Source organism: Dama dama, chromosome 11, assembly GCF_033118175.1.
Source record: "Dama dama isolate Ldn47 chromosome 11, ASM3311817v1, whole genome shotgun sequence".
Lineage (NCBI taxonomy): Eukaryota > Metazoa > Chordata > Mammalia > Artiodactyla > Cervidae > Dama > Dama dama.
In genome coordinates, this window is record NC_083691.1 from 56,686,433 (window position 1) to 56,712,922 (window position 26,490).

The window sequence follows — 26,490 nt, forward strand, 5'->3', positions numbered from 1 at the left end:
ACTCTGACATGTGAGTTTTGGGGAGATGCAACTCAACTCATAACAGTTACCAGAGCCTGGAACAGGGTACCATTTGGGAAAACACCCCTCTTCTCCCTTAATCTGCTTCTGCCCACAGCCCAGAAGGACTTTCTACTTGAGGTTCCTCTGTCCACTTCTGGCGCCCCCTAGAGGGAGAATTGTCCACTGGGTGGTTCAGGGCCTGCTCCTTTTGTTTATGTCCCTAGGTGGGTGAGGCTGGTGGGGCTGCTAAGGCCACACTTGTGGGCATGGCTTTCCTTTGCCTGTCCAGCGATCCTGGTCTCTCTGTCCCCACAGGAGTGACCTAGTCCACCACACAGCCTCATGCTCCAGCTCCTTGCTGTGTGGCTGTCTGGCGGGACATGTCATTCCAGGGCTGGTCTACAGATCCGGCTACCTGTGTTCCTTATAGGACTGCCTGAGTGGACAGCCTGGGGTCTGCTTTCAGGGTGAGAATCAGACTTAACCCTGCAGGATGTAATATGTAGATGATCAAGATTTACAAAACTAGAGGTGATCAGTGTTCAAGAACCCCATTAAGGAAAAGCCATCAAGAAGAAAGGACATTTTGGGGACTTCCCTGGTGGTCCAGTGGCTAAGATTCCCAATGCAGGGGGCCCAGGTTTGATTCGTGGTCAGGGAACTGGATCCCACATGTTGCATGCCGCAACTAAGCTGATGAAGCCAAATAAACAAAAATAAATATTAAAAGAAGAGAGAGAGAGGCAACACCAGGTCCACTTCTCTCTCAGTCTCTCTCCTTTACCTCCCTTTCCCCTTCCTCCTTTAAGCAAAAAGAAGACATTTTTTTTTCTTAAAACAAAGTTCACTTTATTACATTAGTTGTACACGATAAAAGAATACGAAATGCAGACTTTGTCTAAATTCTCTTGCTGACTCTCTTGAAGACAATGTCGCCCTTCGTCATGGTCTGAAAGCCAGAAAAGAAATCATGAAATGTTCATCTGATGTAGAATTATAAAGAATAGTTAAGCCCCAGTATGCTAATATATGCAGCAACTCAGAAACGCCTCTTTTCTCTATAGGACCGGAGGAAGGGTAGGCAATCTTTGCTAAAATCCCATGCCAAGTCTTTGTCACTTCTTCACATTCAGAGCTGTCCTGCGTTTTACAGAATTCCTTTCTACATCAGTGACTTAGAGCAAGACCATCCAAACCAGTTCAATCCAATCCAATTTCTCAACATTTCATTGAATACTTCTTGCTCCTGCTCATTCTCTAACTTGTGTCTGATTCTTTGTGACCCCATGGACTGTAGCCTGCCAGGCTCCTCTATCCACGGGATTCTCCAGGCAAGAATACTGGAGTAGGTTGCCATTTCCTTTCCCACAGGTGCCTTATTATTCATTGCAAGATGGTAAGAAATGTACAAAGCCCCTCTGTCTGTAATGAGAGTGGCTCCTTCTAGGGTTATGCAGTGTATCACCATGGATATCCAGTTCAGAGGAACCCTAGCCCTGCCATCTCCTGGCTGTATGCTGCCTCAGTTTCCATATTTAGGAAATTCAGCATTGGTGGGAAGATTTGAGAAAATGTGTGGAAACTGCCTGGGGCACAAAGGATGCTCAGGAAGTAGTAGCAGAGACTGACCACAGGAAATAGTCACTGCTCTTCATGTCTCCCCTGCTCCCCCACTATCCACCTCCCCACCCAGCCCCAAGTACTAGGACGCCCAAGCTGAGAGCACAGACTTACACTGGTGACAGTGTCACCATTGAATTCAGTCACAGACTTGATGCCCTTGAAAGTTGTCACCAGTTTATTATCACCTTCCAGCTGAACCACCGCCTGTAGGGGACAGAAGAAATAGCCTGTGAGGAGGGGTCCAAGAGGGAGTAACTCTTGCTAATGAGGTTGGCTCCCCCGCAAGGGACTCTGCTTACAGCAACCAAACCGCCTTCCCTGGCTCTGAACACAAGTGAGGTCATGTAAGAACTGAAGAAAACAGCAGGGCTTCTTTTGTCAGACTTTTCATTTATGGGCTGTGATCCATGAGTCAGCATAAGATGGCTAAGTGGTCTCAAATCAAACACTAAAGTCAAGTAACAATTTTCCAAGTTAATGGAGGGAGGAAGTAGTAAGATTCAAAACACTGGCCATTTGGGAGAACAACTGTCTTGGTTTTGTGTTACCTTATGTTATTCCTTCTAGCACCTTTATCTTTTCTCTTATGGTCTCCTTTTCACACATGCAGGAAGAGGTAACAGAAACCCAGCAGGGAGCAGAAGATACTGGCCAAGGTTAAAATTTGCCTCCAAAATGGACAGCTGGAAAGGGCCATGACAGCTTGCCCCTTACTGTAGGCGTATAAGAGAGTTTCCCTTCTAAAATGTATCATAGGTTTCCTGACCTGTAATGTTTTATCTGGGGAAGCAGAAGTCAAGAGTTACTAGAAAAGATTAAAAAAAAAAAAAAAAAAAAAGACCAATGGTTGTGCTGAGACAGATCCACAAAGTTTTCTGGGGTCAGGGGATACTGGGGTAGAGGAGTGGGGATCTCTGCTCAGTGGTATTGGTGATGCTAGTATTGGCTTGTGGGGTTTGGGAGGGAGGAATAGAGACCCTTTGTGAGGGGCACCCCCTTGCCTGTATCTCCCTGCCACCGCCTGCCCACCACTCACACATCCTACCCCTCAGCTTGAATACCTTATCCACAGCCCAGTAGAGGTGATGCTAGCTTATCCACTGTCTTTGCTCTGGGAAGTGACTGTGCCCATTTCACAGATGAGGTAGCGAAGACCAGGGGTCACTGACCAACCTGCAAGGCTTGATCTGAAGGCCTGTCTGGGGCCTTGGTTCTCTGGTATTAGCCAGCACCTTCTTCAGGAAGTCTCTCCCCATGACCACCAGCTCTAGGCTTGGCAAAGCCATTTCCTTAGGATCAGGGATGAACTTAGGGCTCTGCTAAGGTTTTGCACTGACTCCCATTTGCCCGTTTCTGGGCCTGGGAGAATCTGAATCTTTTAGACTCCTGCTCTGGGCCTGGTTCCCCCATACCCTCCATATGGGAGAGCTCAGATTCTCCTCTAGTCAAAGCTATGGTTTTTCCAGTAGTCATGTATGGATATTAGAGTTGGACCATAAAGAAGGCTGAGTGCCAAAGAATTGATGCTTTTGAACTATAGTGCTGGAGAAGACTCTTGAGAGTCCCTTGGAATGCAAGGAGATCAAACCAGTCAATCCTAAAGGAAATCAGTCCTGCATATTCACTGGAAGGACTAATGCTGAAGCTGAAACTCCAATACTTTGGCCACCTGAGGTGAAGAGCCAACTCTTTGGAAAACACCCTGATGCTGGGAAAGATTGAAGGCAAGAAGAAAAGGGGGCAACAGAAGATGAGATGGTTGGATGGCATCACTGACTTCAAAGGACATGAGTTTGAGCAAACTCAGGGAGATAGTGAAGGACAGGGAAGCTGGGTGTGCTGAAGTCCATGGGGTCACAAACAGTCAGATGTGACTGAGCAACTGAACGACAATAATAGATTCTCAGGCCAGAGTTCCTCCAGGAGGTCCCAGGAAACTGACACCTCCCCTAAGAGCCTCTTTCTTAAGAGCTGGTTTATTTATTTATTTTTAATTGGAGGATAATTTCTTTACAATATTGTATTTTTTGCTTGTGTGTTTAGTCACTCAGTTGTGTCTGACTCTGTAACACCATGGACTGTAGCCCGCCAGGCTCCTCTGTCCATGGGATTTCCCAGACATGAACACTGGAGTGGGTGGCCATTTCTTACTCTAGGGGATCTTCCTGACCCAGGAATCGAGCCTGCGTCTCCTATGTCCCCTGCATTGTAGGTGGATTCTTTATCCACTGAACCAGGTGGAGACAGTATTGTCTTGGTTTCTGCTATCTCTCTGCCTTTCCACCCCAGCTGGGGGTTCAGAGATAGGGTCTCAGCAGTAGGAATTGTGAGCTGGGAGCCTTGAGGGAGGAAGCCTGGGGCCAGGCTCCAGGAAAAGTTCTGGAAGCAGAGGGTGGCTGGAGGGGGCGACTCTTACCTTGATCTTCTCCCCAGTCATGAACTCCATCTCACACTCCTCCCCCAAGGTGAACTCATTCTGGATCACTTTGGAGCCAGCGGTGATGGTGAACTTGAAGTGCTTCCCATTCTGCACGATTTCCGACACCCCCTTGATATCCTTTCCCTTCTGGATGATGTCATCGGGCATCCCTGGAGGGAAGCATTGAAGGTTTAGAGGTGGGTAGAAGTGGGAGTGGGGCATCCCTGGTGGCTCAGTCAGTAAAGAATCTGCCTTCAATGCAGGAGACCCGGGTTAGATCCCTGGGTTGGGAAGATCGCCTGGAGAAGGAAATGGTTACCCATCCCAGTATTCTTGCCTGGAGAGTCCCATGGACAGAGGAGCCTGGTGGCCTACAGTCCATGGGGATGGAAAGAGTCGGACACGACTGAGCCACCAAACAGCAGAGGTGGGACCTGCAAGTTGGCGGTCACAAGAGAAACCCTGTGGTGAGAAGGGGGAGGAGAGATCCCTGAGGCCTTGGCACTTCCTGGAGCCCTGTGAGCAAACTGAGCTTTGACCTCTGAAAGCGAAGGTCAGTGGCCTGATTTGGCCTGACCTCAGGTGCCCACTATCTTGCCAGTTTGGTTTGTTAAAAAAAGAAAAAATCACTTCTCTGCCCCGGGGAAGCTTTCCTTAGCTGAGCACCTGCTTCTTACTCGCTCCCCCTCCTCCATCCTCCCTGTTTAAAGCTCGGAGACTTTGCTTTTAGAGTGCAAGTATTTTTTCCTCCACACTCAGGGTGACCATCAGCTTGCCTCCCAAGTCAGGTCCCTCCTGAGAGTGAAAGGGAAGCTCTTAAAAATTATGCCAGGATGGGAGGGAGATTCAAGAGGGAAGGGATATACATACACTTATGGCTGATTCATGCTAACATATGACAGAAACCAACACTACATTGTAAAGCAGTTATCCTCCAATACAAAATAAATGAATTAAAAAACTATTCACGGACAAGAATAAGCTGCAGGATCGTGCCTGGCAAGCCTATGCCCCCCATTCCTACCTCCACTTCTGCCGTCAAGGCTTTTAAGGAAGATGGACCAGGAGTCCCTTCTCCGGGGACAGAGTGTGATGAATAGCAAAGTGTATCTGTGCTGTCATATGAACTGAGGCTCAGGAAAACCGGGTGCACTGACAGTGATGGGGAGGCTCCTGTTGCCAGGTGAGGGATACAGGGACAAGAGGTGTTGTGTTGTGTCCTAGAGAAGAAGATCCCAGCTCTCAGCCACCCCAGAATGCTTCCCATCTCTGCCTTTGCTATCTTCCCCACCGTCTCCTGCTCAGCACTCTTCCTTGTCTCCCCACCCCATTTGCTTCCTCCCCCTCGAGCACAATATCCTCCTCCAGTCCCCAGGGGACACTTTCTCGTCTCTCAAGACCCAAGGCTCACCTTCGCTCCTACCAAGCCTTCCCCTGACACCCTCCCACGGGCACCACATTCTCCTGTAAGTTACTCAGTGGGGTGAGTGGGTGACAAGGATTTAAAGTGGGGTCCCTGGGAACCAGTGCTGGCTTTATATCTCAACTCAGTTTGGGATTATGATCTGTGTGACCCCAGTTGGCATTAGTTGCTCTTTCAAGGCCTTCATTGCCTTGCCTGTAAAATAGGAAAAATAATAGTGCCGAGCTCAGAGTTTTTGGTGAGGACTCAACCTGGTGGCTCATACAGTAAAGAATCTGCCTGCAATACAGGAGACCCAGGTTTGATCCCTGGGTCCAGAAGATCCCTTGGAGAAGGGAACGGCAACCCACTCCAGTATTCTTGCCTGGAGAATTCCATGGACAGAAGAACCTGGTGGGCTACAGTCCACGGAGTTGAAAAGAGTTGGACATGACTGAGTGAGAGGAGGCTAACAACAGGAAGTTGCCCATCTGGGGCTTTAGCACGAGACCTGGCACTGAGTCAACACTCAAGACACGTTAGAAGAGGCTGTGTTGCATTCATTTCTTCTCTTTTTTCTCTCTCTAAATTGTGACCTTGGAAATGCAGCTCACTGTTATCTGTCTCTGTGGTATCTGCTCAGCACAGCACTCTGCTCAGCGTGTGGTTGGCCTTGAATAAGAGTTTGTTAGAAGAATGAAGAAAGGAATGAATGAGTGAATGAACACGGTCACTCAGTGAGGTAGCTACGGAGGTGGCTTCAATCTAGATCAGATCTTAGTTCAGTGCCATTTCCACTTGCCTAAGGTATAGTCTTGTCCAGGGAGGAATAGCCCAAAATTGCACAAGAAACCTGCAGAACATGATTCCAAATCTGGATGAAGCTTGAACTGCTCCTCCTATCTGACTTCAGGACCCTGACTGGCCACCACTCGCAGGGCCAAGCCTTCATGGCCATGATCCCAGCCTCGGCCCAGCACTCACCGACTGCCTTCATGAAGGCCTCGTAGTTCTCCTGGGTCTGGACTTGGTACTTGCCGGAGAAGTTCATGGTGGTGGAGAGGCTCTCTTCACAGCTGATCCACCAGCTCTTCTGGCAGGGCTGCCAGTGTGGGCTGGTGTGGGCTAATTTATAGGGGGCTCCTTCCCCTCCAAAAGTTGGTCACAAGTCATCAGCTGTCATCTCCTTTATGGCCAGGGTCAAACATTAACTCTTGAGAGCAATGGTCAACGATAAAAAAACAGGATGGGCCTGGCAGCGGATTGCTCCAATTCAGCAAACATTGGTGAGTGTCAATCAGGTACAAAGCCCTACAACCCTGCAGACTTTAAGGCGCTACTTTCTGTAAAATGTGTGTGTGTGTGCGCGCATACATTCCTATTGTTGTTGTTTAGTTGCTCAGTTGTTTCTGACTCTTTGCGACCCCGTGGATTGTAGCCCACCAGCTTCCTCTGTCCATGGGATTTCCCAGGTAAGAATACTGAAGTGGGTTGCCATTTCCTTCTCCAGGGGATCTTCCCAACCTAGGGATCGAACCCCGGTCTCCTGCATTGGCAGGCAGATTCTTTACCCCTGAGCCACCAGAGAAGCCCATATATACCTATACACACAAACCTGCATGTGTGTGCATGTTCACATATACACATATACATATAGGTGTGTGTGTGTATGTGTGTGTGTTGGGGTCTAAATCTAGAAGCTCCAGGAAAAATGCCAAGGAATCCCTTCAGTCTCAAAATCTCACTTTAGTTACATAACCTTACCATCTCTTCCCATCTTTAAAAAAACAAATTTTTAAATTAATTTATTAGAGGATAATTGCTTTATAATATTATGTTAGTTTACATACTGTACACTATGTTGCTGGACAATATCATGAATCGGCTGTAAGTACACATATGTCCCCTCTTTCTCAAGCCCACCCCTCTAGGTCATCACAGAGCACTGAGCTGAGCTCCCTGTACTATACAGCAGCTTCCCATTAGCTGTCTGTTTTGCACATGCATATATATAGTGTATATATATGTCAGTGCTACTCTCTCAGTCCATCCCCACTATGTCCATAAAGTCTTCCCATCTTTATCTTCACACAAACCTGTCATCAGCCCCTAGAACTGCTTTGTATTCTGGGAATCCCTCCTTGATGACCATGGGTACACAGTCTCCTTTTGGAAGTGTGAAAGAATACCTTTAAATCAGACAAGTAGAAATTGAGATGCATTTAATTAGCCAGAGACAAGTTAGGAGAAAGAAGAGGGAAGGACCTCCTGGATCAACTGAACCTATTGGGGTATCCCTGCCTCCCTGTTGGCTTTCACGGGGCTCCCTCTGCCTCTCTTTTCTTCTCCCCTTGGTCACCTTCTCTGTGAATACTCTGGGCTCAGAGATCACGTTGCAAATATCTATATTCTCATTCCTACTGGGATTTTTTTTTCTCTGAGTCTTCTTTTCCACTGTACCTTTTCTTTGGTATTCCCAGCACATAGGCACGTAGTCAACGTCCAGTGAATGATGAGTCAGCAAATAGAAACGGTCAGCAGACAATGAGGCCACGTTGTTTCTCGTTAAACAAAAACGAGAGATAGAGTAGTCAGGTTGGTCCACCCTATCAAACCACCGAATTGTTGGCGCTGGGCAGCCAAGAGATTTGTGTGTGTGTGTGTGTGTGTGTGTGTGTGTGTGTGTGTGTGTGTATGTGTATCTAACAGATTTGCTCCTGGCTGAAAGTTTAGCATGAGTGGATGTGAATAGGGTTGGTACTGTGGACCCCAGGTCCAAGAGCCAGTGACTGCTTCCCACCCGTGTCAGTCTCTCTCCCTTCTCTGCAGTCTGGTCTGCCATTCCAGCTTGAGTCTGAGTGGATGGTGGGAGATTGCAGACAGAGCTCTCTCTGTTTGCTGGATAGTTCTCTCCGCTGCTGGGGGATCCTATCTGGTCCTACCTGTAGCACAGTTACCAAGATGCTCACTTTCTCATCTGCCAAACTGGCAGCCCTCCCCACCAGAATTCTGCACCCCAGAACTTGCTGGGCTGCTGGCCCATCCGCTCTGCAAGCCTAGAAGCCCTCAGATTCTGACTGTGCATGAGGTAGGGGGCCCATGAGTAGCTGAGGACTCATGACAGGGGACACCGGTGCCCCAGAGCAAGACTAACAGGGTGTGTCAGCCCACATAGAGGTGCGTTCCCTTATCTCCAGCCCTCTCACAATACTTTGCCAAACTTCCAGAGTTCAGAAATGTTGATCCAGCAGAGCACCTTAGAAGTCCTTGTGCTCATGCCAGAGCCCAGCTCTGGCTTTCCTAGCAGGTGCACTAGCATACGTCCTGCCACAGGGAGATCACTACCTACCGAACAGTGTGGGCAGAGGGTAGTGGCTGATGTGCCTGGGGATCTGGCACCAGTAAACCTTTCCCTCCAAGTGTAGAGGCGGGCTCTGTTCTGCCCTCCCTCTGACAGTGCCTGGGACACAACGTGCTTTCCAGGCCGCAAGTCAGGACGGTCCCTGGAGAACGTTAAGCAGCAGACTTGTATGCTGAGAACTCACAGCCATTTTTAGTCACCACGAATGCCCTGGCCCTGGCATGGAAGTGGGGAAAATGGCTCAGAGAGGATGCCGGCACAGCCTCCTCTTGTCTTGTTCTGAACCTTGATTGTGTGAGTCACTTACTTGTGTCCAACTCTTTGCCACCCTATGGACTGCAGCCCGCCAGGCTCCTCTGTTCATGGAATCCTCCAGGCAAAAATACTGGAGTGGGTTGCCATGCCCTCCTCGAGGGAATCCTCCCAACCTGACCCGGGATCAAACCCAAGTCTCCTGCACTACAGGCAGATTCTTTACCATCTGAGTCACTGGGGGAAACCTTAGGTTCCTTAAATATGTCTCATTGTACTGAGGGTCTCCACCAGGTGGGACGATGATTTTTTTGGGGAGTGGGATATATAAGAAAGTAAATGGAGAAGGGCATGGCAACCCAGTCCAGTATTCTTGCCTGGAGAATCCCATGGACAGAGGAGCCTGATGCCCTATAGACCATGGGGTCTCAAAGAGTTGGACAGGACTGAAACAGCTGAACACACACACACACACACACACACACACGCACACACACATACACACAAAGAAGTAAAATCCATTATCTTAAGAATTGGAATCAGAATTCGTCTCAGAGAGGAAACTCTGTGTGTGTGTGTGTGTGTATAAGAGAGAGAAAATGATCAGATAAGCTGCTTGGGAGAGAGAGCAAGGGAGCTGGGGAGGTGTTCAGTGAGGCTGAGATGATGAAGCAGGGCTGTGCTGATCAGGAGATGGAGAGAGAGACACTGGTTACATCTTCTTTCTCCTTCCCGGATGGTTGGAGAGAGGAGAGCAGGGCAGCATGCAGAAAGGAGAGGGGCCAGTAATATGGGGTGACAGGTCAATAAGGCACTCCCAGGCACAGGGAGGTTTCTAGGAGGACTGATGTTGAATCTGAAACTGCTTGTTTGCTGCCAAGTGAATCCCCATCCATCTTTCTTTAATTCTCTCGCCAGCTGCCTCCATGTTTCAGTAAAGTATAACTCTTGCATCAATAGATGTGCAAGAGGAAAATGATGAGGGGCTGAGCTTCACTTCTGGGTTGATGTGATGGAGCCGAGACAGCACAGTGAAAACAAGAAGTGCTGAGAACAGTACCTGGTACTGAAAGCAAGAAATACTCAGAACAGTATCTGGTACTGAAAACGGTACCAGGAAGACCAGTGGCCAAGGGATGCATTTCCTCAGGGATCTCCCAAGATCTTAGGTTGGGTTTAGGAGAAATTCAAGCTAGTTTTGTTCAAATCCCAGAGGACCATCCAATCTCTGCTGGCATCTGGGTTACATAGGCTATTGTTGTTCAGTTGCTCAGTCATACCTGACTCTCTGCAACCCCGGGGACTGTAGCCCACCAAACTCCTCTCTTCATGGGATTCTCCAGGCAAGAGTACTGGAGTGGGTTGCCATTTCCTTCTCCCCAGGATCTTCCCAACTCAGGAATCAAACCCAAATCTGCTGCATTGACAGGCGGATTCTTTACCACCAAGCCATCAGGGAAGCACATGTAGGCTAATGCCCACAGGCTGATAGCTGGCATGTGTCTGTCTAATGACTGTGCGGTGGTTGAGCCTTGGGCTAAATTCATTTATACCTGAGACCTCCTCTTACCTCAAAACCTTCCCTGCTCTATCTGGGAGGACCAATGGCAGTGCCCTGGACACACCACACTCTCATATGCAGTCATGCCTGCCTAACACCCCTCCTTGAAAAGGGATACCTGACATAAATTCCACATCTGGACTCTCTCCCCTTGACCAGGAATGTCAAATGCCACACCCACAGCGCTGCTCAGTGGGCTCCAAGGTGGAGAGGGGGCCAGAGCATCATCAAAGTTTCTTCATAGGGCAGGACAGTATCAATCCCAGAGACCTCTCAGGAAGCCTGGATTGGCTACCTTTTCTGGTGTCTGAGGGAGAGCAGTGCCTAAGAACCAACTCCCTGCAAACCTTCCACCTGCCCTGCGTTCCCTGCCTCCCCATCCAGGCAGCACTGAGCATGACCAGCTCAGAGACTGGGCAAGGGGCTGGCCTAGCTGCTGGAGACCCTACAGCCCCCACACAGAGACAGCCTGACAGAGGCATGTGGGCCAAGACTACAGGTATGAAGCAAGGGCTTCTTCCCTCCCCCAGATCCAAGACAGGAAGACTCTCAGACAGCCCTCGATAACCTGCTCTCGGCTAGGCTGTGGGGGGTGGGGGGGGGCATGTGTGTCTTGAAGCCACAGAGATTAGTGGTCATAGCAAAATTTAACACTTGTAAATGGTTTTCCATAAAATCAAAAAGGTTAATGACATTTCTCGCCCACGAGCTAAGTAAACACAAGAGGAGATAAGTCCAATTTCGATGACAAAGTTCAAGTGGCTTCCAATAAGAAAAAAAAAAAAAAAAGACTCCTATTTCACGGTCTCAGCTTCTGATTTTTGTCCACTCCGAGACTGCAGCCCCCTCTGAGCCCCACCAGACATTCTTTCTCCTTACTTTCCCTACTCAGATGAGCAGCGTGGAGGCATGGAAGTAGGGACAGCCTTTTGGTAGCCAGAATATGACCGCCATTCATTTGAGGCCAGGCTCCTCTGCACTTGGATCTGACCCCAGGATGCCTGCAGCTCCAGTTTGCCCAATTTCCTGGGTGTTTTGGGAGATGCCACGTGAGCCATACTTCTTTAGAGGTAGGGCTACAGGAGGGGAAGGACTTGAGTTTGGGTCTAGCTCTCCTTGCTAACAGATGTGTGACCTTGAACAAAAGCCCTGAGCTTCTCTGGGGCTCCACTTACTTATCTGTTGAATGATCCTGACAGTCTCTGTATCTTGAAAACACTGTCAACCTGTGTCACCTTCAGGGATGTGACGCTCCTATCAGATGGGGGGGTTACAGCACTTTGCATCTGCTTCTGTAGGGTGTCCAGAGGTATCTCCGCTCAAGACCAACTTTTCTGTTGATCTGACTTGAGGACAGGGCTTCCCAGGTGGTTCAGTGTTAAAAAAAATCCCTGCTGCCAATGCAGGGAACAATGAAAGTTCGATCCCTGGGTCTGGAAGATCCCTGGAGGAGGACATGACAACCCACTCCGGTATTCTTCCCTGAGAAATCCCATAGACAGAGGAGCCTGGTGGGCTATAGTCCACGGGGTTGCAAAGAGTTGGATGTGACTGAGCACACACACTCGCAAAACTTGAGGACAAGCTTCCTTCCCATCTCCCTGGGCCAGTGGGTAATGTCTCTAGGTGCTCCAGGCTCAGCTCACTGCTTACTGTTCCAACTTTCAGTTCCTACGGAGCTCCTGGCATCAAGGGATTTTTCTTTATTTTCTTGTAACCTCAACTGTACATCGGAAACACTGTTATGGTTCAAGTGGCAGGTTCATCCTGAGGGAAGACTTCATATCAGCTTCGTCGGCCATGTCATCGCTCCTGCAAGTCTCTTGTTTCTGTCACGTGCTATTTCATATCCTGTGGGTGGGATTTCAGGATGTACATCCTTCGACAAAAACGTTTAAAACACCTTCTTAAGCCTTGCTGATCATATTCTATTCTGCCTCTTCAATCATTGTAAGCTCCTTAAAGAATCTCATCCTAGGACTTCCCTGGTGGTCCAGTGGTTAAGAATCCACCTTGCAATTCAGGGGACGCGGATTCCATCCCTTGGTTGGGAAACTAAGATCCCATATACTGAAGAACAATTAAGCCCATGCACCACAAGTAGAGAAACCCTGTGCGCTGCAATTACTGAAACCCACATCCTCTAGGACTGGCGCCACACAGCTAGAGAGCCCTCGAGCTGCAACTACTGAGCCTGTGAGCCACAACCAGAGAGTCTGTGCCCTGAAGTGAAAGATCCTACATGCCACGACTAAGACCTGATGCAGTCCAATAAATGACATGGAACATAAATAAATGTTAAAGAAAGAATGCCCTCCTATAACAACTGTCCAGTACCTGGAATGGGAACCACTCAACATCCTTGGCCTTTTAGAGGTCTGGCCTGCTTGAAGAAGTCACTAGGGGGGCACAAGGACAAATATGCCAAACAAAAATGGTGGGTGGTAGCTTGCCCTGTAAGAGAAATCACATTTACACAGACTATACTGAAAAATGTATTCAATACAATTTCCTTTTCTACAATAACCTTTTGGACTATCCCTATGATGAAAAGTGAGTCCTTTCTGTGATTCACTTTGGGCCCACAGTGAGTTTACTGTGACACAGTAAAGCAGAAAATCTTGTGAATTGCACGGGAGGCAGTAGCACTAACTTGAGGGCTGATGTAATCAAGGAAGAACTTGGAACTTATCTGCAAGGCTGGTTTGTACAGCTCCTGTGTTGGCTGTAAAAGCTAACAGTGTTTGCTTGCCCCGTGTCCCCATGTCCTTGTGTTCCTTGCCCTCTGAGTATTGGAAGCTTCCAGTTGGCTTCAAAGTCAGTCAGCCTGGCACTTCAAAAAGAAAGCTCTCCCCAGGCAACCCTTGACCAACTTAACACCCCCACCCTCCAGCGCTGCATTCTCTTTGTCTTTGGGCCGTGAATCATTAGCCATTTAGGGTCAGAATGGTCACTCTCCTGACACTGCTCAAGGCTCAGCTTTACAGTCCCTCTCCATGTAGCCCTCCTGGGGGCTCAGCTCCTCTAGATCGACAACTTCTTTCGTGATTTCTATTCAGTTCCATAAATTCTATGACATTAACAGTGATAAAATGCACCTTCCACTAGTTGACTAAGTACATGCTTTCTCTGTGAATGGACCTAGAACCTGCCATACAGAGTGAAGTAAGTCAGGAAGAGAAAAACAAATATTGTATATTAACACATACATGTGGAATCTAGAAAAATGGTACAGATGATCTATTTGCAAAGCTGAAACAGAGACACAGATATAGAGAACAGATGTGTGGACACCACGGAGAGAGGGGGAGGGGTGGGATAAAATGGGAGGTTGGGACTGACACACACACACTACTGTGTATAAAATAGATGACTAACGAGAACCTACCGTAGAGCACAGGGAACTCAGCACAGTGCTCTGTGGTGACATAAATGGGAAGGAAATCCAGAAAAGAGGAGATATGTTTATAAATATGGCTGATTCACTTTGCAATACAGTAAAAACTAACACAACATTGTAAAGCAACTATATCCCAATAAAAAAAAAATGAAAATGATTACTGTATCTTCAAAACAATACTCTAGGGTAAGCATTATTATTCCCATTTTTCAGATGAGAGAACTAAGGTAAGAAGTGATTAGTAATGGCTACCCAAATAGGAAGCTGCCAAATAGGAGCATAAACCCCAGGTGTTCAACCCCTAAAGCTTATGTTTTTGACTTTTATTATTTCCATATTATAATTCTTTGAACTTTTTATTTTGTATTAGGGTCTAGCCAACTGACAATGTTGTGATACTTTTAGATTAATAGTGAAGGGACTCAGTCGTACATATACATGTATCCATTCTCCCTCAAATCGCCCTCCCATACTGTAATTTTAAAAGAAGTATCTTGGTTAATCCCCCCAAAATTATTCTAAACCAGAGATTAGCATTGCACTTTCCATGGAGCATGAGTCTAGAAAATGTTGATAAGACAACAGGCTAGGTGCTATTGACCTCTTGAGTCATTGATGGCTGGGTTACTGTCGGTTTAGAAATGTCCTATTGCTCTAGACCAAATAACCAGACAGTCCATGTGCATGAAGCAAGATTTGGAAGAAATGAAGGGTCCTGAGGTTACTGCTGAGCCCTCGTTCAGAAGAGGTGCCCTGCAAATCATATTTTATTGAATTTTAATTCATCAAAGTTAGGATCTGCTGCTCTTCGTGTATTAGATTTACTGGAATATTTCATTTGGGCCACTCTGTCAGCACTCATCTTGTGCTCCATAGTGATCATGTGCACCACTCTGTTCCCTCCTCCAGGGTGGCCTTTGCTGCTGCTGCTAAGTCACTTCAGTCGTGTCCGACTCTGTGCGACCCCATAGATGGCAGTCCACTAGGCTCCCCCATCCCTGGGATTCTCCAGGCAAGAACACTGGAGTGGGTTGCCATTTCCCTCTCCAATGCGTGAAAGTGAAATCGCTCAGTAGTGTCCAACTCTTAGCGACCCCAAGGACTGCAGCCTACCAGGCTCCTCCATCCATGGGATTTTCCAGGCAAGAGTACTGGAGTGGGGTGCCATAGGGTGGCCTTTACCCAGCCTCAAATCCCACAGAAGCCACAGGCATCAGATAACTCATCTACTTCTTGACTATTCACTCAACAAGTGACAGGCTGACCTACTATATGAAGTTCCTGCACAGATTGTATTTTGAATCTACAAACGAATTCACTGAGCAGGAGAATGTGAAAGAGGTCAAAGCCACCCTTTGACTGGCATGAAGTTTAAATGATGCTTTAAAATGTAGGGATGATTAAATTAAGAGTAAGAAAGAATTTTCTGGTCAAGGAAGGAATCAAGATAGTTTCATGAATAGAGAACAAAGCATGCAAAGATGTGACAAAATATGCTGTTGCTGAAGAAAGGCATATGGTTTGGGGAAGAAGGACAGAGAAGAGGATGGAAGAGTCTGTAGGAGAACCAGAGACAGGAGCTGGGGAGGGAGGCCACAACCAGATGGTGATGTGGAGGCTGCACTGTAGCCTCTAGACTGTAGTTTCCCAGAATGGGGTGTATATCAGCACAAGAGATGATTGAAGATGGGAGACAGGGCTTTCCCAGTGGCTCAGTGGTAAATAATCCCCCTGCCAATGCAGGAGCCATGGGTTTGATCCCTACTGGGGGAGGATCCCTCATGCTCCAGAGAGCAACTAAACCCGTGTACCAGAACTACTGAACTTGTGCTCAAGAGCCTGGAAGCTGCAGCTACTGAAGCCTGAGCACCCTAGAGCCTGTGCTCCACAAGAGAAGTGACCACAATGAGAAGACTGAGGACAGCAACTAAAAAGTAGCCCCTACTCACTGCAACTAGAGAAAAGCCCATGCAACAACGAAGACCCAGAACAGCCAAGAACATAAATAACTGACTAAATAAATACATTTTTTTCAAAAAGATGGGAGATAGATGAACAACTTAAATATTAATAGTTCTGCACTTAGTCTAACATGTATTAGACAAACATACCCCAATGTACAACCAAATGGATATTATTGCTTTGGATAAGGTCAATTTGCTTCTTTTTTAAAAGGTGTCACTTAGAGAAAAATAGTATATAACTAATAGTACAGGAGCCCAGTATGGAAAACAGATATTATCCTAGGTATTTCAAATGCAGGAATTGAATACAGGATATTGGTTACCAAGGTGTTGGAGAAGCTGTAAGAGCAGAAGGGAGATGGGGATTCGAAGCTGGTGGTGCCCCTGGGCTGGAACCCAGAGATCTAAACTTGCCTCTGCAGTGTTGGAGATTGTTGGCACCTTCAGTTCTGGATCCATCTTGACCTGGTGGCTGGAATCTAGAGCCACTGTACTCCTACTGTCACAGAACAAGCCATGAGAACTTCAAATAAGGAAGATTGCCTCTTCCTTTTGACTTCCAATTGGCTTCTGGTTGGATGACTGGCATACCCTACATCCTAACAGAAAAGCAGCTGGCAAAGGAGTTCAGAAAATATAACTTGTAGATTCCAGTCCCCAAAACACAGAGCAGAGTGGTGAATCGAGGGGAAGGGAGTGAGACACAAATAAAGAACTGGCACAAGAATATAGGGAGATGTGACAAAAAGATGGGAAACTGATATGCTAGTGAAAAAATTTAGGATATTGCTGTGCTAGGTGATGGAAAGTCAGCCAAAGTTCTTAAGCAGAGGAATGATAATCAGATTTGTGATTTTGATAGATTGTCCTTAGATAGCATGAAATATGGGTTGGGTGGAGAGAGAACTTGAGGTGGATAAGTAGATTAGGAAACTCCTGTGAAAATTCTGGCAGGAGAGGATGAAGATCTAAATGTGGGAAGAGGTGAGTGGGTGTGAATTGGAGAGCTATTGTGTGATTGTAACTGAGAGCATTTGGGGATCCATCTCAGATGGTAAAGAAGCTGCTTGCAATGCAGGAAAACTGGGTTCCATTCCTGTGTCAAGAAGATCCCATGCAGAAGGAAATGGCTACCCACTCCAGTATTCTTGCCTGGAAAATCCCATAGACAGAGGAGCCTGGTGGGCTACAGTCCATGTGGTCAGAAAGAGTTGGACATGACTGAGCGACTAATTTTTGCTTTTTCACTTTTGTAGGTGGGTGGGAAAGTATGGGAGGAACTGAAGATGCTCCTGAAAGCTCCAGCCTGGGTTACCATGGTGATGTTAACACCAGCCATCTGCTCAGGTGGGAGATGTAGGGAGAAGATGCTGAGTCCTGCTTCAAGGCCACAGGTGTGAGGCCTTGTACCAAGGCCATAGAAGTGGAGCCCAGAACCAAGGTCCCTTCTGAAGTTGACTGAACCCCTTTGTAAACATTTCCAAAAGCCCCTGTGATCATCACCAGCAGGCTTTGTGACCTCAAATTAGGCAAAAATACCCACTCCAGTAATCACCCTATAGTGTCTTACTTAGTCTTAGTTGCTCAGTCATGTCCAACTCATTGCAATTCCATTGACTGTAGCTCACCAGGCTCCTCTGTCCATGGGATTATCCAAGCAAGAATACTGGAGAGGGTGGCCATCCCCTTCTCCAGGGGATTTTCCAGGGGATTTTCCCAACTCAGGGATTGAACTCAGTTCTCCCACATTGCAGGCAGATTCTTTACCATCTGAGCCACCAGGGAAGCCCTAACCAACCTCCTAATGCCAACCTTCCAGCAGGAATTTTCTGTCTTGAGGGTATAACAATGGCTACTAAACCTTGAGAACCATTGACTCGCCCTGGTCTGTCAGAAGTTTGGCCCACTGCACTTGCAGTGCTCACATTATCACTGCTTTTTGTTCTTAATAAACTCATCCCCTTCTGAAATGCTCTGTGTCTGGAAGTTCTTTTCCAACTCACATTAGGACTGCTTCCACCAAAGAAAATCATCTGAAGACAATCTTCCTCCCCTTTTCCCTTTCTGCTCCTCCAAACTGGATGTATTTCCTCCTCACTCTAGACTCCAGTTGCTATGCCTCTCTCACTGTTTATATAACTCTATTTTACAACCTCTCCTGGTTTTATGTCTTCTCCTCCCTCTGATGCAAGGTGCTCGGTAGTAGGGTACAAGCATTCATCCTTGTCTCTGCTACTGGGCTTTCATAGTCTCTGGCACAGAGTCAGGATCAGTAAATGTTTGATTAAAATAGCAGTGGCTGTAATAATGTAATGAAGCTATTTGTGTACTTGGGTGCCCTCCCTTCTCTGCTTCCCACTCATCTTTAGTTCCTAGTAGGTTGTTTGTACATAGTCACATGTCCATGATGCCTTTAAAATCCCAAGGGCAAAATCCAGTATCTATGTCAACAGCTCAACAGAAATAGTCAAAGCAGATGAAAGTTGTTTAGCAGAATTCCTTCAGGCTGCCTTGTCACTTGACCCCTGTGCCAAGCTCCCCTACCTGATAGGATTCTCTGGTTTCATATATGTATCATGGGCTCAGCAAATCCTGATTAAACTTTAAAATGTAGTCCCCACTCATTTCAAGGGTCTGTGACCTGGAATATCCTGGACCCTAAAGCTTGAACTTAGGTTCATGAATGAACATCCTCCACATTGATACTCTCTTTGTAGCGTTATTTAACACAATTTCCCCCAAAAGGAGTTGGGGAGAGGATAACTAAAATATTCACAAGTAGAGAATTGTTTACATAGATTATAGTCCATGAACAAGAATGAATGCGTTCTGTTTTGAAAATATTTCCAAAGATGTATTATTAACGTAATAAAAGATTGTTGTTCAGCCACTAAGTTGTGTCCAACTCTTTTGCGACCCCATGGACCGTAGCCTGCTAGGCTCCTCTGTCCGTGGGATTTTCCAGGCAAGAATACCAGAGTGGGTTGCCATGTCCTCCTGCAGGGGATCTTCCTGACTGAAAGAATCTTCCTGACCCAGAGATTGAACCAGCGTGTCATGCATTGCAGACAGATTCTTTACCACCGAGCTACTGGGGAAGCCCCAATAAAAGGTAGTTATACAAAAAAAATGCATAATATGATTTCATTTAAAATTTTAAAACCCAATAACCATGATCATAGATGTACATACACTCACGTGTGTGTGGAGAAAGTTTGGAAGGAAGTGTTTATCCCAGACGGTTCACAGGTGTGACCTGTGAAGAGAACAATGGGAAGAGAAAGAGTAGTGGAAAGGTACTGTTGACTTGCTTTTATTTGGTTTTTCCCCCACAACGTATTTATTGTCTGATAAATAATTAATTAATTGATTAAAATGAGGCAGTCATTGCCATGTGAGAAATACTCAGCGCAGTCTCTCTTTCTGCTAAATAAGGACTTCCTGGCTCCTTCCTGTGGTGATGAGAACAACTGGGGACCAGTCACTCCCAGATCTAGACCACGGTCCTAGACTCAAAATTGCAGGGCCACCCTGTTCCTCTAGCATGCCCTTGATTATTACAGCTATCCACTACACAAGGCTAATATTGAACATACCATGCTACTGGTTCATTTATATGAATTATCCCATTTATTCAATATGTTAAAACCTACTTTAGAGATGAGCACTGTGAGGAATAAAGAAACTTACTCAAGCTCTCCCAGGTAAGAAATAGAGAAGCCAGGATTCAAAACCATGGATCCATCCCTGCCAAGGGAAGAGTCTGGACCATCCCTATCAATGACATCAGTGTGAGATGAGAAGTCAGACTCCATCAGATTTCCCAGGTGCATCAAGAAGCACAGGGATTGATATTCACCAAATGCATAGGAATCATGTACAGAAACCAGGGCAAATGGGTTCATTAATGTGAGAACCGTTCTGATCTCCTTATTGATACTGGACCTAGGACTGACTCCACTTAGGAGGAACCACTGTCATGCCTTCCTCAGTATGCTTCCCACAAATGTACAAAAATTGGGATGGCTGCACAATAAATGATATCTCACCAAATGGTCTGTAGTGTTTTGAGGCTGCCAAGAAAGATCTCAAAGAGCTGTAAGTTCCAAAAAGTAACCCTGAGCTATTCTGTAGACCCACCAATAGGCACGGGAAAACCCAAGGCTCCATTCAGTCTGAAGCTAAAGGGGAAATCTTGGGACTCTTTCAATAATCATCTCTCCCCTCATGCTTCCAACTCTGGTGGGATTATTAAAATTTTGCATATTGTGCCATATGTAAAATAGATAGCCAGTGGGAATTTTCAGTATGACTCAAGGATTTCAAACCAGTGCTCAGCAACAACCTAGAGGGGTGGGATGGGGTGGGAGGTAGGAGGGAGGTTCAAGAGGGAGGGGACAGATGTATACCTGTGTGTGATTCATGCTGAGAAATAGCAGAAACCAACCCAATATTATAAAGCAGTTATCCTCAATTAAAAGAATAAACTGAGAGAGAGAAAAAATTTTTTTTGAGTATTGTGGACTTTAGATTAAGCAATAAATTTTCCGCAAAAAGCAAAATTCTTATTTCAGTCTATTGAACTATGATTGGGAGGATTTCAACTTTCAGGAAATAATAATCATAATATTAAATCAGAGGTACAGTGATAAAACCAGATAAGAAACTTTTGGGTTTGTAATGACACTTCTTTTTTTTTTTTTTTTTCATTTATTTTTATTAGTTGGAGGCTAATTACTTTACAGTATTGTAGTGGTTTTTGCCATACATTGACATGAATCAGCCATGGATTTACATGTGTTCCCCATCCTGAACCCCCCCCCCCCCCACCTCCCGCCCCATCCCATCCTTCTGGGTCATCCCAGTGCATCAGCCCTGAGCACTTGTCTCATGCATCCAGCCTGGGCTGGTGATCTGTTTCACTTTTGATAATATACATGTCTTGATACTGTTCTCTCAGATCATCCCACCCTCACCTTCTCCCATAGAGTCCAAAAGTCTGTTCTACACATCTGTGTCTCTTTTTCTGTCTTGCATATAGGGTCATCGTTACCATGTTTCTAAATTCCATATATATGCGTTAGTATACTGTATTGGTGTTTATCTTTCTGGCTTACTTCACTCTGTATAATGGGCTCCAGTTTTATCCATCTCATTAGAACTGATTCAAATGTATTCTTTTTAATGGCTGAGTAATATTCCATTGTGTATATGTACAATAGCTTTCTTATCCATTCGTCTGCTGATGGGCATCTATGTTGCTTCCATGTCCTGGCTATTATAAATAGTGCTGCGATGAACATTGGGGTACATGTGTCTCTTTCAGATCTGGTTTCCTCTGTGTGTATGCCCAGGAGTGGGATTGCTGGGTCATATGGCAGTTCTTGTAATGACACTTCTATTTCTGTTTTCTTTTGTTTATTATTTGTAAGTTTCTTGAGGGCCAGGAGTGTATGTTTATGCACATCTTTGGAACTTAAGAAAGTTGCTGAGAGTAGAAGCCACTCAGGACATGCCTGTTGAATGGCTGAGTGAACAGATAAGAACAAAACAAATGCTAAAAATTTTGCCTGCCAGTGGCAGCTCTTTCTAGCATTTGCATCCTGATGAATCCTTAATTACACAGGATAAAAGAATAAACTGTGCCTTGAGTGAAGATGAGAGAAGCTTGGAGTCTGTTTAGTAATATCCTTATAAGCATTTCATAGAAACTGTAAAGCTCACTAACCTTTGGAAATAGTTGGGGGCTTCCCTGGTGGTTCAGTGGTTAAGAACCTGCCTGCCAATGCAGGGGACACAGGTTTGATCCCTGATCTGGGAAGATCCCACATGTCCTTGGGGCAACTAAGACTGTGCACCACTATTACTGAAGCCCAAGTGCCCTAGAGACTAAGCCTGCACTCTGTAACTAGAGAGTAGCCACTGCTTGTCGAAACTAGAGAAAGCTCACAGCAGCAATGAAGACCCAATGCAGGCAGAAATAAATAAGTTAATTTAAAAAAAAATCTTTAAAAAAAAAGGAAATAGTCAGGGAAGACTATCGTTCCATGATGCAGACAGAGCTCACAAAATGTACATTGTCCACTGAAAGCAGGAGTAGGACCAGTCCCCCATCTGCTGATAGGTATGTGTGTTGGGGTTGTGGGGTGCACTTTATATCACAAGTCCAGCTCTGACCCAAATCTTTCCTTTGACCAAACTTTTGACAATTTGGTTAAATTTCAACTAATTATTAGTATTTGACAGAACTACTTCTTGTAACTCAGGGCATTGAAGTCTGTCCTCTTTCTTTGGCTGTCTTTGCTGAAAATAGCTCTGATGGGAACTGTTCTCCAAAGTCAGTGCAAAGCTTTCCAAGAAAACCCTGGTGTCCAGAGAAAGGGCAGGATTAGCTGTGAAAAGTGGATTCAAAGCTTTTTTTTTCCTCATAAAGATATATGGGTCAAGGTGGGACTTGTCAGTGTCTCAGACCATTCCCTTGACTCCTTTTCCAAGGAAAAGTCAGACAGACTCTTGACTCTGGTTTTGGTTGATGCTTTTCATTATAGTTGGGGAGCCCAGTTCAAAGAAACTCCAAATTTCCAAATGTTATTCTGCACAGCACAGCTTACAAAGACCTACTCATTCCCAACAACCCGTTGGGCAGACACGGTTTACACTATCACTCCCGTTTCTCCGGAGAGAAAACTGAGACTCAGATAGGGAAAGCATCTTGCCTGAGGCCACACAGCAAGGAAACGGCTGAGAAGGCAGGCCTTCTGAGAGTGAGCCTCAAACTGTCTGCTCTATGCCAGGGGTGCCTCCCTTCACACCTTCATTCTAAATGCAAAGCAAGGTGTGGATTTCTGTTACTTCATGAGTGAAGCTCTTCTGGGGAAGGTTCTGTGGAGGAGATGGGATGTGGTGGCTGGAGGTCCCCTTGAATATCTTGGGGATCTCTCCAGGGGGCTATCTTTCCCATTTCTCCATCCCTTTTGGAAAGCCCCTTGCTAGACCTTCAAGTTGCCCACTACATTGTCTATTCGAGTCTATCAGTGGTCATACATCCTGGCATCCAGAGACCCCTCTGGCACTCAAGTGGGCATAATGAGACTGCCTTGCTTTGAACCATTCACAGACTCCAACTGTCATGTACGGTTTATTGCTGTCAATCATCTTCAGTGACTCTTGGGGAGGAAGGGTCCTGGCCTCTGCTCTCAATCTCTTCATTGAGCATATGAAATTGTCACCCAATCAAAACTTAGGCCCACTTTCCTGAGTGCAGTAAAGCCTATCTACTGACACTGGGTTGTGGTTAAGGAAAGTGCAGCGTTTATTCTAAGATGTCATACAATGAGTCTGGGACAGTTAATGCTCAAAAGGCCTGAACTCCCCAGTAGGTTTCAACAAAGAATTTTTTTTTTTAATAAAAAAAAATGTTTTGCTTATTTTTATTTTTTGGCCAGGCTGTGCAGCATGTGGGATCTTAGATCCCTGACTAGGGATCGAATGATGTCCCTTGCACTGGAAGTGCAGACTGCCAGGGAAGGTCCTTTTTTAACCTTTTATTTTGTATTGGAGTGTAGTTGATCAATAGTGTGTTAGTTTGAGGTGTACAACAAAATGATTCAGTTATACATATACATTATCTAATCTTTTTCAAATTTTTTTCCCATTTAGGTTGTTGCATAATATTGAACAAGGTTCCTTGTGCTACATAGTAAGTCCTTGTTGGTTAAAAATGCGGCAAAGTGGGCTTCCCTGGTGTCTCAGTGGTAGAGAACCTGCTGCCAATGCAGGAGATACCGGTTTGATCTTTGGTCCAAGAAGATCCCACGTGCTGTGGAACAACTAAGCCCATGTGCCCCAGGTATTGAGTCCGTGCTTTAGAGTCCGTGAGCCACAACTACTGAAGCCCATGCATCCTACAGCCGGTGCTGCATGACAAGAGAATCCACTGCAAGGAAAAGCCTAGGCACCATAGCAAGCGAGTAGCCCCGCTCACCTCAACTAGAAAAAAAGCCCAAGCAGCAACGAAGACCAGCACAGCCAAATATAAATAAATACAGAAGTAAAAATTATTTTAAAATGCAGCAAAGCATTTTTAAAGGCAAGGTGAGGGAGGGGAGTCACTGTGTGTGGTCAGTTGGTGCACAGTTCTCTGATTGGTTGATGGGGGGTAATAGGGTGGTCACAGGGTTTAACATTATCAATCCTTAGGGGCCAGTAGGTCTGGGGGTAAATGGCTCATGCTTATCAGGTGGTTAATTTCTTTCATTTGTTGGGGCTTTTAGCATCTGCAAAACTATTCAAGAAATGTGCATCAGATACTATTATCTGGATACTTCAGAGAGGAGCTACAGTAGAGTATACGGGGGTGGGATCTAGCCTGGGAAAGCTGCAAAGGGTCCCGATTGGTTACAAAACAGGCATTGCCATCAATCAGAAAAAGTGCAGAATTTGTAGTCATGTTACCAAAAGAGGCTGTGGATCTGGCTGCTTGCCGCTCCAAAGCCAATAAACAGGCCAGGTTGGGGAAAGGAAAGTTTGCTTTATTTCAGATGCTGGCAACTGGGGTGGGGGAAGGTGATGGATATCTGTCCAAAGGCTTACTTCCCCCACCCTTGACAAGCAGGCAGTGAGAGCTTCTATAGACAGACTGTGTGTGTAGGGGGTGGGGGGGGGGGGGGAGGGGATACATGCAGAAAACAGCCCAGTCAAATCTAACAGTCATCTTTAAATTGGTCATCAGTGGTCTGACTACCTCATCTTGGTTGTTTTAGGTACAGTTAATCTCCATTTCCAGGGTCCATTTTTTCCCATTTCTTTGCAGCCAGTTCTTGGAATTGTGGCAGCTCATGTTCTGGATACAGCATGGTCATCATGTAGTTAATTCTCCACCTGGTGTTTTAGTGTCTATAAGACAGTTCACAGGATGTGGCTCAGAATATTATCTATAGCCCTTGAGAAAGAACTGAAGGTCCTCGACTATACCTAATGACTACATTATTATTATTATTTAGTCTCCTTTGACAGTTTTCCTTTGTTTCCAAATTTCTCACTTCTCCGATTAAACTTATTCTTTGGCTAAAGTTTTCCACAGGCAAAAGGTAGGCAGAGGACATGGTTGGGGGTGGGGGTCAAGGACCACAGGCTCCTGCTCTGTTTCAGTCAGATCACAGAGTCCTGGTTACACAATCCCAGTTTCCCCAACAACAATTTTGTCACTTGCAAATTAAAAGCAATGTATTTATTGCCTCATGAAACTAGTGTTTATGAGGCATTTACCTCATGCTGGGATGTTGCTCATCCCTTGTTAATACCCAAGATGTTAACAAGTTGCAGCCCCTGTCCTTGAGGAACTCACTGATCTTCCCAGCATGGCAAATTATCTCCTGGCACTGCTTGGGGTTTTAATAGAGAGACCAACCATGTGGGTATCTTCCTCAAGAACAAAGGCTGAGGAGCCTGGGGGGCTACAGGTGCCTCTTTGCTCCTTGGGCAGCTATGCAGAAGTTGAAGGTGCAGGAGCAGGGAGGCTGGGGGGTGGGCAACTCATTCCACCTTCCTGAAGCCTGTTCCTTCAATGATGAAACAAGGAGCTAAATGTGCTATACAGAGCAAATGGTCCAGACTTGGCTTTTGTAAGGATGATAAGGGGTCAGAGGTGTTAAGGGATTTGTCCAAATTTCTGGTATTGAAGCTGATATTCAAACTTCACTCAACTTCTGATCAGGACTGTTTCCCTACACCATGCTTACTGATGCAGCAGACACTGTGGTGGATTCCTAACGTATATCCCCACCCACTTCTTTTCTAACAAAACCTCAACCTTGTTCAAATGGTATTGCGTTTTCTCCTACTTGCAGTTCTGTAAATGTCTGATAAATCAAGTACTTTTTGTATCTGTGTCTATATCTATATCAATCTAAAGAGAAGCATTATCTTTATAACACTGTCATCTCATCAAATGCATATCTGCATATCCTCTTATATTCTTTGTTGTTGTTCAGCCACTAAGTCAAGTCTAATTCTTTGGAACCCCATGAACTGCAGCATGCCAGGCTTCCCTATCCTTCACTATTTCCTAGAGTTTGCTCAAACTGATGTCCTTTGAGTCAGTGATGCCACCCAACCATCTAATCCTGTCACTCCTTTCTCTTGTCCTCAATCTTTCCCAGCATCAGGGTCTTTTCCAGTGAGTTGGCTCTTCACATCAGGTTGCCAAAGTATTGGAGCTTCAGCTTCAGCATCATTCCTTCTAATGAAAATTCAGAGCTGATTTCCTTTAGGATTAACAGGTTTGATCTCCTTGCAGTCCAAGGAACTCTCAAGAGTCTTCTCCAGCACCACACTTTGAAAGCATAAGTTCTTCAGCACTCAGCCTTCTTTAATAGGATTCAAAAATTTCCCCACATCAGGAATTTTCTGGTGGTCCAGCTGTTAGGACTCTGTACTTTCACTGCCAAGGATCCTTCAAGCTACATGGCATATATATATATTTATTTATTTCCCCACAGAAGTGT

General features: G+C 45.9%; 1 protein-coding gene across 1 annotated transcript; it reads right to left on the reverse strand.

The window, feature by feature from the left end:
- Nucleotides 1-826: 826 nt before the first annotated feature.
- On the reverse strand, nucleotides 827-6,631 carry FABP1 (fatty acid binding protein 1). The gene is made up of 4 exons (XM_061156273.1): nucleotides 6,432-6,631; nucleotides 4,043-4,215; nucleotides 1,738-1,830; nucleotides 827-952 (listed from the first exon to the last, which is right to left on the reverse strand). Exons 1-4 carry the CDS (start codon nucleotides 6,496-6,498, stop codon nucleotides 902-904), a joined length of 384 nt encoding a protein of 127 aa, XP_061012256.1. The 5' UTR covers nucleotides 6,499-6,631; the 3' UTR covers nucleotides 827-901.
- Between the last annotated feature and the right edge of the window lie 19,859 nt (nucleotides 6,632-26,490).